Raw genomic sequence first — 13,220 nt, forward strand, 5'->3', positions numbered from 1 at the left:
CACCACTTCAACCGACGCCTTTTCAACTGAAGGAACGAAGCAATGCCTCTACTCTGATCTCCCTCCAGATGTTTGAGGTCTTAATCGTCAGTTTCAGTTTCCAGAAACGCTTAAGAAGGGCAATTGGACTTGTAGAGTTTCTTGTAGATGTTTCATCCAAGTAGCTCCTTCAGTTTTAAAGGACTGGTGGGGAGTTGGCTTTCGGATAGGGTCATCTGTGGGTGTTCTCATCAGAAACTCACATGTCTAGTGTCTGTTAATGTTTCTTTCAGTTACTACCCAAAATTCATGACCATAAGTAAGGAATGTAGATTGATTCACTTGGGGCATATAATAACCTCCAACATGGAGAGAGCAATCCACCATTTTCTGTCTGAGCACCATGTACTCGGACTTGGAGGTGCTCACTCTCATCCCTGCTGCTTTACACTCAGCTGAAGGTCCCGGTCTGGTGAAGCCTGGCACACAAATCCACCAGCATGACTGCAGACTCCGGTTGCGTGCATGATGCGAGCGAGTGATTAGAGGTCAGAAAGGACACAGAATAAGAATCCACATTTGACCACAAGGCAGGAGTTGAGCTCATAAAAAGTGCATGACCTTACCAGCATAGCTCTGGAGACGACTGAGCCATCTACTACCTAGTAAATGACCTTATTAGTCGGCTATTAACAGTTTGTGGTGAGACGGTGCAGCCAGCAGCATCACAACGTTAACCTTCTTGCGCCCTGACAGATGAATCATACTGATTTAAACTGGCATTACAGTGCGGCTTTGAGGTTTCCTCTGTAGCTGTCTTATTAGGGAACATTTATGATTCATACTCTTTCATACTGCCTCAAAATTAGCCCCGTGATTTACTGCTCGGATGTGTTTGTTATCTGACAGAGTGAAGAAGTAAATGTTAGGATCATTAGCGGTGGGCAGTATTAGCGTTGTTATTCTTACTCCGCGGCCCATTGAGGTTGAGGTCGGGACGGGATTGAGAGAAGTCTCCGCGAGCGGTTCTGCTGTCGGTTTCCAGGTCTGAAAAAAGGCAAGCTGCCCCTGGAGAGGAAAATGAGGCCGGCGGTGGGCCCAGAAATGAGGGACTGTGGGATGAGACAATTACTAGTTATGTCACCACATGCATTCCTGGGTTACGAGTTCTCGCCAGCTGTGGCCGGCAGAGCACGGCCTCCTCTCCGTCTCCTCTCTGCAGCCTCATAACACTGTGAAGGTGCAGAGATACATAGTTTTCACCGGATGGAAAGACTAACTTACTATTGGTGGAATACAGTGCGGACTGAAAGTTTATGCGGCCCCCGGAGTATTCTACATTTCTGCATAAAACTTACTTTCACACAAGTCCTGAAAGTAGACAAACACATCAATCAAACACATTAAACAGAAATATTATACTTCTTGTGCATTTAATCATTTGTTTATATCTGTGAGTTGCAACAGTCAGTGAACCCTTGTTTTCAGCATCTGGTTTGCCCCCCACCCCACCCCACACACCCGTTTGTGCAGCAGATTTCCAGTTTCTTGTAATCCTAGAGGGGCACTTACTTTTGCACCTCACGCATGTGTAATATTGGCTCACTTTCAGGAGTGTAATATTTCTATTTCCTATGTTTGATTGGGTTCTCTCTGAGGTTTTTTGGCATTTTTGTGCAGAAGTGTAGAAAATTCTGAGGCGTGCAAAAGCTTTTAAGCGCCACTCTAGATGCCTAAAACGCTGCAATATACAAAAACCAAGGCTGGGTTAAACAAAGCATTGTTGATCTATCATGTGACCTCTTTGTTGGTATTTGTGAAATGTCATGAGGAGAGATAAGATAAGCAGGAAATACTCAGTTTTAGTGTTTTCTCTCTTGTGTCTCCAACAGCCTACCCTAGAGATCAACCACCATGCGGGGAAGTCTTTAGACAGCTTCTGTAAGTGGCAGAAAACCATCCAGCACCGGAGCAGCTACGGCAACGCCATACCGGACAACGGCATCGCTCACCACGACACTGCTGTGCTCATCACCAGGTCACAAATACGAAAAACATTTAGCCTAAACAGAACTCCTTCTGCAGCAAAAGAATGTGTTTAGTTTGTTTCCCGGTTCATTTAAGGGGTTAAAGCAGAGTTCCCTCCGAGCTGAATTCTTACATTCCCAGCCCCTTTCCTCATGGGTTGTCTTTAAGCCAAGTCCAGGAGAGTTGGGCTGTATCTTGTCCTGTCTGGGGGTGACAAAAGCAGGGGCCTCTGTGCACAGCTCAGCATCTGGACAAGAAAACATTAAGAAAAAAAAATGGCTCTTTTATTTTATCTTTTTTGTGAAAGAAGCCCAGAGCAAATGGATGAACGCGAAAGCAAGCCAAAATGAAAGCAAAGCTACCTCCCCTCTGTTTTCTGATGCTGCTGCTGCAGGAAAACAGAAACAACAGTGCTGCATGCATATTTAGCAGATAAAACACTGATGCTGTTGACAGAGGAATGCTCAACAGAGAACAACACAACCATGTTTCGGTCAGAGTCATCTGAATGTAATGTGGCTGGGCAGTCTTTCCCAAATACTTTCCTATTCTCTCTCTCTCTCTCTTTCTCTAACATAATTTGGTATAAGCTACACAAGGTTAACAGTCAAATAGAGCAGACATAAAAACAGATAAATTACTTTTTTTTGGGATGTGGTTTTGGAGATGGCTTTGTGAGAACAGTTTGTGGGACTGGATTTATCAAACAGGAGATGGAAGCTGTCCAGACGGACGACACCACAGTGACCGTCAATTATTTCCTGCTATTGTTCCCTTTAAAACTGTGTCTGTCTTCTGTCACTGCTGCCCGCTGTCCGTCCATAAGATGTGCCTGTCGACGTCTGTGAATTCGCTGCGTGTTTGTTTGTTTGTTTTATTGTAAGTTTTGAACAGCCTCAGTTATTTTTTCTCTTCTTCTGCAGGTACGACATCTGCATCCAAAAAAACAAGCCCTGTGAGACCCTAGGTAACGTTCCCTCACACTTGCACGCCAGCAAATGTGTGACTGTGTGACTGTGCTTCTGTACGTGCACTGACACTTTAAGCATCACAGCCACATACCGAGCCACTAAGCTCAACATAAACCTTAAACCCTGTTCACAGTCACTCTGTAGATGACAGCTGGTCGCTAGTCCTGGCATCTTAGAGAACCCTTCCACCTGAAAATGTGTCAGGAACCAGCATGAGGGCCACAACAGAGACCAACAAGAGAGTTAAAAAATATATGTTTATTCTGTTCATTAGGTTAAAAACAAGATGATTAAGCACATGAACCACTGCAAGCCAGTAGGGGTGCAGATGGGCGTAACCCCTTCACCCTTAAAATAAAGCAGCCCCTCTGCTGCTTTCTTCTTCAGTCCATCACACCTGAAACAGACATCAAAGGAGAAGGGGAAGCCATGGGAGCGGAGCAGCTGCCATAGATCAGGACTGTTAACCCGGTGTAATATATTCCAATGAGGCAAGAGGCATCCAACACAAAAGGTTCTGATTGACCTTATCCCGTGTCAAGACTAAACGCTCTCCCCAAATAATACGTTCATACAACCCAGCTTGAAGGCTGCAACGTGGAGTGAAACAAGCAGAACATTAAAATATTATAATTGCTACGGATGGAGCTAGCTCTTATCGTATTATTGTACTTATTTTATCCTTAAGGCTGAAACCAAATAATAAAATTAAAGAACTATTTGATTTGAAGACCCAGCCCAAAGTGAGGAGCAGCTACAGTTGTCCTTATTTACCGAAAAATAACCTCTCGTCCTAACGCCGTTGGCATGAAAGAGCATATGTTCAATGCATTTACACAATCCTCCATCCTGTAACTTATATTGTTGTGCTTTATGTGTAACAGTTATACTGTTATACCCCAATTAAAACCAAAGTGAGCTCATCTCATTAGAAGAAATGCTGCAATGATATAATTTCTACATCCAAGTCTCAGTCTCTCTCAGTTTCCCAGGCGGTAGGGTCAGGTGTTCAGATTAAATCCACTTGTTTTCTGCATCATATATTGATTTTATGTTGATATACTTTGTTTGTGTTTTTTTGTTTTGACAGGTCTGGCTCCAGTGGGAGGGATGTGTGAGCCAGAGAGGAGCTGCAGCATCAATGAGGACATCGGCCTGGGGACAGCCTTCACTATCGCCCATGAGATTGGACACACGTGAGTGACACACACAGACAGATTCATTTTTTATTTCCTGGGCATGGCCACGACTTCCTCAATGTATATGTCACATACAGATGACGGTATATGGTCTCATTTCTGTTGGACTAGTTTTACCCGGGGACCTCCAGTAATTTGTAATAATTGCGGAGGCAGTCTATGATCTTAATCCTGTGCAAATCATCCATGTCCCTAAATTATACCGCAAATCACCTACCCTGTTTCTCATAACACAGACGTCCTGTGATAATACTAATCCAGTGCGAATCTCCATCTCTGTGATTTGGGCGTGCGTTTTTTACTTTTTCAAGACTTTTGTTGGATTCACGTCTTTTTTCTGCCTCTTGTTACTCAAGAATTATGAAGGATGTGCTGTAAATCAAAAGTCTGGACAGATGTTAGGGCGCAAAATCAAGACGTCACTGACTCTTTTACCCGTTTAGACAGATGGAATCGTTAAATCAAGCGTTAACGTGTTCATCGGCGAAGGTGTGGCTGATTTAAGAACTGCCAGGTCGTAATTTATTCCCCGGGGTCAATAGTCTCATCATGTTTTATTTTTAAAAATACATATTCATTCATCTTCTATACCCGCTTAGTCCTGTTAAGGGTCGCGGGGGTCTGCTGGAGCCTATCCCAGCTGTCATCGGGCGAGAGGCGGGGGTACGGTCCAGTCCATCGCAGGGCTAACACACAGAGACAGACAACCATTCACACTCACACTCACACCTACGGCCAATTTAGAATCACCAATTAACCTAATGAGCGTGTCTTTGGATGGTGGGAGGAAGCTGGAGTACCCGGAGAGAACCCACACAGACACAGGGAGAACATGCAAACTCCACACAGAAAGGATTCGAACCGGTGACCTTCTTGCTGTGAGGCTTCAGTGCTAACCACCTCTGTGCTGCCCAAAAATACATATTTTTATTATTAATTCGAATTCGCAAAGCTGTCAAAAAGTCTAAAATGTCCTCTGACGTGCAGTGAAATGAAACAGAAGCAGCAGAGACATAAATATGGATAATACATTTGAATAAAACACAGAGTTTTCTGACCCCCCCCCCCCCTCCACAGACATGCGGGGGGAGGGGGGGGGGGGTCGTTTCTGAATCACACGCCGTCCCCAGGTAAAACTAGTCCCGTGCGAACAGTCTCAAAGAGGACAAAAAGGGAGAATGTCTCCACAGGGAGTTTACGCAATCACTAACACCATGAGTCATTCAGAGTCAGCTGAGATTGAGAACGTGTTAATGGCTGTATATTTTCATTCAGTCACAGTGGATTTAGTTACATGTGTACAACACCTGGAACGTCTGTTTTATACATCTGGCTCCTCCAGATGACGCTGAAACTTTGTTTACTCACGTGTCTGGTTTAGATAATCTTTTATCACTTAATGACCGGTGATTATATCAGCTGGTGTCCTGATATCAGGAGGAGTTACTGTCATATCCGACTCGCTCGGTAACCGTCTTATTCAGTTGTGCATGTAAACAGCATTTAGAAGCACTGAGACAGATGGTGGATCCATCAGCCTTACTCATGGCGAACACAGGTGGCTTTTAAACACTCAAGACTCTGCATCTGTCTTGTCAACATGACCGTGTTAATTATTTTGCGTGTGTGCGCGTATCCAGTCTGTTTCCCTCGGCCCCGGCTGATTTAATTGTCACAGGAATAGTTTTGACATCACAGAGCAGCGTTAGATTAAATGCAGGCCTGTTTGCGGTGGAGCGGACCCACATGAAAAGAAGAGACGGGAAAGACTCCTGGGGGACAGGGAGCTTTTCAGAACGTTTATGGTTCAGGCTTAAATACAGCTACTGGGAGTGTTATCGCTGTCTGTCGTGAGTGTTCGGAGGAGACAATAAGACACGAAACGCGCCTCGAGTGATGTCTCACAGGAGGTTGTGTCTCAGTCTTTTCACCGTGTTATGTTAAAGATGGACGAGGATAAATATATAATAATCTTTTAGACAAGACTTCATCTGCAGTATTTTGGTTAACTGGATTCAGAGCTCAGATGCATTTTATATGTTAATCTTTAATAAAATAACCATCATCAGTTGTCTTATTTCATTCAATTTCATGCCTTCATCATGTTAGCGTATTCAGGAATAATGTAAACTTAACTAGTTCTGTAAATATTAATCTTAATTTTGATTTTCTAATGAGTATTTGGCATGTAGTGTCAGAAATGTTTTAAAAAACACAAATAGTAATAGCAAAATACTTTATTTTACAAATAAGAGAAATGCAGAAAATCCTCAAATTTGCTTAACTTAAATGATTTTAATTTCCTTACTGAAACACATTTACTTCAAACATATTTATATTTATCCATTTAAAGACCATCAGTGTCCTAAAACGATTTTAATGAAACGTTGTAGATTGATGTAGATGTTTGATGGGTAGAAGGCAAACCATCGTGACAGCTGTGGACTGTAATCTTTCATACATCTGTACTTTAGAGACGTATTTCCACTGTCTCCATCGCTGCTGCTGCAGGGATTATTTCCTGTCCACGTGACCTCTAAGTGTTGTCACTGTATCATCATGGGCTTTAGGTTTGGGATGAACCACGACGGCATGGGGAACGCCTGCGGGCCTCGCAGCCAGGAGACCGCCAAGCTGATGGCCGACCACATCACCATGAAGACAAACCCGTTCATCTGGTCCGCCTGTAGCCGGGATTACATCACCAGCTTCCTGGAGTGAGTCAGATATCTGCAGCACCTCAAATAATTTGGTGACCACAGGTCGCCGTAACATTTTTGATGGTCAGACGAGCTTCCACTTTTACAGCACGGAAATCCACTCTCATTAAATGATCTGTAGGCTCAGGTTCAGCGTTTTCAGTAAAGACTGAAACATCACCACTTGTTGTATGTTTTAATCTGTGGACTCTGTTTGGTGTCGTTTAGCTCAGGTATGGGCTCTTGTCTGAACAACGTCCCCCCGAAGCAGGAGTTTGTGTACCCCACCACAGCGCCAGGTCAGGCCTACGATGCAGACGAACAGTGCCGCTTCCAGTACGGCGTCAGATCTCGACAGTGTAAATACGCGGTGAGTCTACAGCTACAGGACAAAATGCCTAATCAGCAGTATGTTTAAGTGACTAACACAAAGGTTTTTTGTGGTACACAGTGTTGTTTGCCCAATCCTGTCCTTTTGTTGGATAAAATAAAAATATTTAGCTGTTCTAGAGGAAGCGAGCTGCCATTTCAAGTCTCTAAATTGTTCTCGGTATGAATTTGTGATGCTTTACGACATTATATTTCCAAACAAGGAGGAATCACGTCGCTTTGCAACCGATTTAGTTTGATTCTGACATTAACACAAAAATGAGCGTTTTTTGAGTAATTTTTAAATGATAGAGACAATACAAAACACTGATTCAATCATATTTGGGTCCCAGCAATGCAAAAGACAAAAATTATCAAATGAAATAAAATATAACGAACAATAAAACTGAATTCAAGTGGCAGAATAAAAAACAAGGTGTTATTGCATATGGAGGTAAAGAAGTTTGACATCAAGGCGGCTGCATTTCCTGTTTCAGTTTTGAATAGTACTCATCGGTTGTGTCAGATAAAAGATTTTTAATGTTGCAAAATGTCTTCATGACCCACGCTTTCCTTTAGATTGTGGGTTTCATCGTCTTTTTCTCGCTTTCTCTCGACTTTATAGGATCTATTCACTGCACCCGCTGATTTTGAGCGAGTCTCGATTAAAACTCACTTGTCTGGTCAAGTTTTACGGGGCCAGGCCCAGAGTGAAGGCACATCTGGAACAAAAAAAAAAACGCTTTATAGACTCATTATTATCGATACTATGTGGTCCGAGCATATGTACACAATAAAACACAAGCCCATGTGTTATAGGCATCGCTGTAGAGGGAGGAGAGAGGAGAGTGTTTCTGCTCTCCACGGTGATGATACGTGAAAACACTGTGACGGGTTGTCTTTTCTTTTTGTCTCTCTATCGCCAGTGGGTTTTTTTTTTACTCTCCTCGCATTCACACACAGGAAGTCTGCAGCGAACTTTGGTGCATGAGTAAGAGCAACCGTTGCATCACCAGCAGTATTCCCGCTGCAGAGGGAACCATCTGTCAAACCAACACCATTGAGAAAGGGGTAAGTATTTTACTGTGTGGGTGTTTTTTAAAAGCTGAATCATCTTGATCTTCCTTATCTGTGTGTGTGTGTGTGTGTGCGCTGCAGTGGTGCTACAAGAGGGTGTGCGTTGTCTATGGGACCCGACCTGAAGGTGTGGACGGGGGTTGGGGTTTGTGGTCACCCTGGGAGGAGTGCAGCAGGACGTGTGGAGGCGGAGTCTCCTCTTCAGTCAGACACTGTGACAGCCCCAGGTATGGATGTAATCTGAAGAGCATTATTAGCTTTTTACCTGGTCAGATAGCTTCACGGTAAAACTTCCTTCAGGACGAAGGTGAAGAGACCAGATCGGATACAGCTGCAAAAAAGAAAAGTAAAAATATCCAGTTGGAGATTAAGATTGTGACTCTATATTATGAATACTATTTTATCTGCACTATTCCTGCTTATTATGTTTTGCATAAAAAAAACAACCACACATGGAATTTGTTTTTGATTTTACCACATATTTAGACAAACGTAAGTGCTTGGTCTCATCCAGAATGGAGACATGAATAGTTTAATATTTGTGTAATGTTCCTATCTCCACTTTAATACTCAAACTCAAAATCCTTGAATTCCTGTGTAAAGTCTCTATGAGATATAAAACTAATATATCTAACTATATGTCATTAATTTACCACAGAGACTTTTGTGTTTTAGCCACTCATCAGTGAAGATAAGATAAATATTTAATGGTATTAGTATAAATAGTAGTAGTTTATCCTCTCGAGATGATCTACAGACTATAAAGTCCAAATTGACAAATTATAGGCATGGCTTTGTGTTATATTTTTAACTTGCAAACTGTTTTTAAAGATTTTAAAGGTGCTGTTAGGGTCCAAGCAGTTAGTCAGCAGGACACAAAGTGGGAAAAAGTGGGTTTTTGTTTACCCATCCACTGCAAAAAACAAAACAGACCACATTACAAACTGAAATAGGCCTATAGAAGAGGTCAACAACACAAAATGGAGCAATTATGAACTCCAACTAAACAAAAAGTACATCCAACTAAACTTAAATTCCCCCCATGCCATGTCAGCACATAGTACAGCCATGAAGAGGAGGCTCCAGCATTTATTCAGCCACGCTTTTTGCTCACCAGTAAGGGCCAGTCTAACCAGGTGACTCTAAACAAAGAGATAAAGACTAATACAACTAACAAAAACACATCCAATAACCTCATATTGTCAGTGTGTGCTCCCATATAACACTGTGTGGTTAAAAAGCTAATAAAAAACAACTGTTGTGTTAGATGAGTTGAACTTAAGGGCGGTAACTGCAAATAAAACCAGTGGTGGATTGGTATGACAGCCAATTTTGTTGTATTAAATCAATGAGGAGACTGACGTTAGAAGTCACAGATCGATTAAAAGCGGCTTCTTCGTCATAAATATTATAAAACAGTTTCCACACAGAAGAGAGTCGTCTCATTTAAATCCAGGACCTTCTCGCAGACGGCAGCTGCGGCAGCTGAGTCTGATTCATCACGAAACGACTAGCCTTTTCAATCACAGTCACCAGATGTCTCATCTTGAGTTGATTAAAGGGAGATTGGACCGACCCAAATCCGAGGCCCGGCCGTGTTCAACTGTATCGTTTCTCAGCATCGATTCGCACATTTTCTCCATTTAAATGTGTTGAAAGCAGCTGTTTGCTTGGTATGTGATAGACAATGAATGCTGAAAAGACTGAGTAGACTGAGCAATCGCAGCAGAGGATAAAATTATCCAGTGGTGATGTGTTGAAGGTCTTGTAACACGCTGACTGACTTGATTCTCTTTCGCTGTAGGCCAACCATCGGTGGAAAGTATTGTCTGGGGGAGAGAAAGCGCTTCAGGTCCTGCAATATTGACGTGAGTATCGAAGCTCACTTGGTCAACACCACAATCAACATCACGAGTGTTATTGGATCTAATTAGTTTATTGTGTGTTCACTGTACATGTGATTGTGGTGCATGTGCTGTGTGTGTTTGTTGCAGGAGTGCCCGGCAGGCTCTCGGGATTTCCGTGAGATCCAGTGCTCCGACTTTGACAGCGTTCCTTTCCGGGGAAAATTTTACACCTGGAAGCCTTACAGAGGAGGTGAGTGAGTTAACCTGCTATGTTTTGTTTCTCATCTCTTTTTATATAACACATTATCTCCTCTCAAACGTTGCTGGGATCAGGGATTGACCTAACACCTTCCAAGATATTTATACACAGATTCAATTGAAAAATATTCTTAAAGGCTCTTATTACTAAAGAACAAACAACTCTTGGTGGTGTTTTGGCTATCGTTCAAAATAGCGGTTCTGACGCTGGGGACTGTTTGATCGTGTCCTCTTTGTCCAATGAATGGTGCTCTAACGACCCATTATCAGTCAGAGGCTACGGTCTCAAGGTTTGAATGGGGGGTGAAACTTCTTGGGGACAGATGTTAAGACTGTGTTGTAGATTGAAAGCATATTATATCTCAGTCCAGCTCCCCTGCTCGTCGACAAGTGAGTTTCTGATGGTTTACATCCACACACACACTCCCTACCAGTCCTCTAGAACTGAAGAAGCTTCTTAGATGAAACATCTTGAAGACCTCACAAGTCCATTTGCCTTTCGTTAGCGTTTTAGGACACCAAGTCGTTTATTATTGGACGTTTCAGGTTCTGCTGCTTGAAATATCTGCAGTAGTGAAGTTAAAGTTTCTGCTTTAGTGTGGGCATTAGTGTTAGCTAGCAGGGTTTATCAGCTGTGAAGCTAAGGGTAGGCTTTATCTGTGTATGTTGCTACTCTATAATGGTAGCTGGAGTAGCTTTCTGTCACTCGAGTGGATGGAAAGTTAAGCTTGGTCGCAGTAAGACAGTTGGCACGAGAAGAGGCAAGAAGTCTGTGAGACACTCACTCACTCAGAGAACCGGGGTTATGGATGTGACCTTTCTGCAGTAGTGGAATTACTAGAGTTTGTTGCTTGATGTAGATTAGTGAAATTGGCGAGGATGAAAAGAATAAAAAAAGGTGATGAATATGAAAGAAGTGAGACAAGAGACAGACGGAGACAAGAGGTACAGAGTTGTAGTGTGTGTGTGTGTGTGTGTGTGTGTGGAGAGAGAGTGATGTGTGAATTGAATCTGCAGACTCTCTCCTGCCTGGCCTGGCCTGCAGATGCTGGCCGCGGAGAGCCGTGCGTCCGTCCCACAATGCCTTGCTCGAATTCCTCGCTCCTGATGAGCTCTAGACGCCGAACCTGGACGAGAAAGATAAATAGTTTCAACGACATAACTGCATTTAATCTGGCTCTCCAGTAACATAATGGCTTACAGAGACGGTCGGCCGTCCAGTTCCAACTTCAGGCAACAAGTGCTCCTTTCATCAAGTCAGCTGATTTTTACAATGGAAATCCCTTGCAGCTGTTAAAATAGGAACAGTGCCATAAACTCTGCCCGGTGTTAAGGCCAGATCACACCAACCAGACCCCTTCTCTGTCTTCTACATCCATCTCTGTGTCTTCTCATATCGTCTCTCTGTCTCTGTTACTTGGAGACATATTCCCTCTTTCTCCTCTGACTTTACTTAGCTCACCATTATGCAATCTCTTTCTCGTTTCTGCCTCGACACAGGGAACAGTGAAAACCTTTCTCTCTTGGCTCAGACAGCCAAGGACAGTTCATTAAAAAAGGTCGTTTTTTGTTTTTTTTTGTTCAAACAAGCTGCTCCACATCAGTCCAACAGCCGTCACATTCAACCTTCACACTCCATTCAACACACCCTGAACCTTTAATACACACACACACACACGCGCGTTCCTGTAAGCCATGGTTGCCCTGCCACAGCTAGGCACCGTGGGAATTGTAGTTTTCCGTAGTCTGACCACTTTATTGTCTGGAAGTCGATGCCGGTGCATACTCTGTGTCTCTCTCTCTCTCTCTCTCTCCTTCCCAGTACCTGCTGCAGCGCTGCCAGCACAAACAAACACGGCTCAGGCTGATGTCAACAGCCACTCAAACAGTGGAGGTGCTGGCAAGCTGCACACAAGAATGAAGGATACATACCACTTGGCAGGAGAAGGCCTTTAGCAGTATATGTTCATATTTAAGTGTGTTGGTACAGATTTTCTTGGCGTTAGAGTCCCTAAACTCCCCGGCAACAGTGGAGCGACTAAATCCAGGCAGAAGGTTTGCTTGTATTCGCTGATTGGCCTCATACAAGCTTTCCAGTAATTGGACTGACTCAGTCTTGGCCTGCTGGGCTGTACTTGTACTGTAGACATACGGCCATTATTACTTTCGCTCATATGCCCATGCCAACACCATTTGCTGCCCCGTACACCACCTAAAATGTAATTTTAATCTAATTCTTCCCAGCAGAACTCCTGTTGCTGCTCAGATTATTATTTTTTAACTCCCTCATGGGTCTTTTCTGCCAAATACAACTTTGCTACAAGTGTCTCTGACTTGAATTCACTCTGTCTTTTATATCTTTGTTTTCTGCTAAATGCATCTAAAATAGAAGTTAAATTAGTTCAGCTCATTGCCAGCATAATTTGAATTCCTCTGCACCGGCAACAGGCGCGGTTAATTTTCTCAGATTGTCTGTCCATCCGTCTTATTCTCATGAACGCCTAAAGGGAAACAAATTATTAAAAACTGACAAAGTGATTAAAAGTTAGTGGTCAAAGGTGGTCTGGGACGTCCCAAATCGGATTCTGGGCTATAACTCAAGATTTCGTGTGTTTATTTTCACATTTCACACAAATGCTCAATAGGATATAATTACGTAGTGCTGTCGGTTGTTTGTAGTGTTGGGCCGTGTTGTCTGTGACATTTTCTGCCTCCTTGGTTTTTCTATCTTCTGTCTATTGGTACGTAAAGCGCCTTACAGTCACAATAACACATCCGTTCACACTAGCATAC

The 13,220-nt window shown here is 43.1% G+C and overlaps 1 protein-coding gene across 2 annotated transcripts in view; it reads left to right on the forward strand.

Annotated features, from left to right (window-relative positions):
- Window positions 1-13,220, forward strand: part of adamts10 (ADAM metallopeptidase with thrombospondin type 1 motif, 10) — a 49,138-nt gene that overhangs the window by 18,275 nt on the left and 17,643 nt on the right. For both annotated transcript variants that reach the window (XM_084547525.1, XM_084547526.1), the window contains exons 8-16: window positions 1,872-2,017; window positions 2,931-2,974; window positions 4,069-4,174; window positions 6,748-6,894; window positions 7,105-7,246; window positions 8,209-8,316; window positions 8,404-8,549; window positions 10,127-10,190; window positions 10,317-10,419. In XM_084547525.1, coding sequence (XP_084403651.1) covers window positions 1,872-2,017; window positions 2,931-2,974; window positions 4,069-4,174; window positions 6,748-6,894; window positions 7,105-7,246; window positions 8,209-8,316; window positions 8,404-8,549; window positions 10,127-10,190; window positions 10,317-10,419 — 1,006 coding nt within the window. The remainder of the gene's footprint in view (window positions 1-1,871; window positions 2,018-2,930; window positions 2,975-4,068; window positions 4,175-6,747; window positions 6,895-7,104; window positions 7,247-8,208; window positions 8,317-8,403; window positions 8,550-10,126; window positions 10,191-10,316; window positions 10,420-13,220) is intronic.

The sequence above is a fragment of the Chelon labrosus genome (assembly GCF_963514085.1).
Source record: "Chelon labrosus genome assembly, chromosome: 7".
Classification (NCBI taxonomy): Eukaryota; Metazoa; Chordata; class Actinopteri; order Mugiliformes; family Mugilidae; genus Chelon; species Chelon labrosus.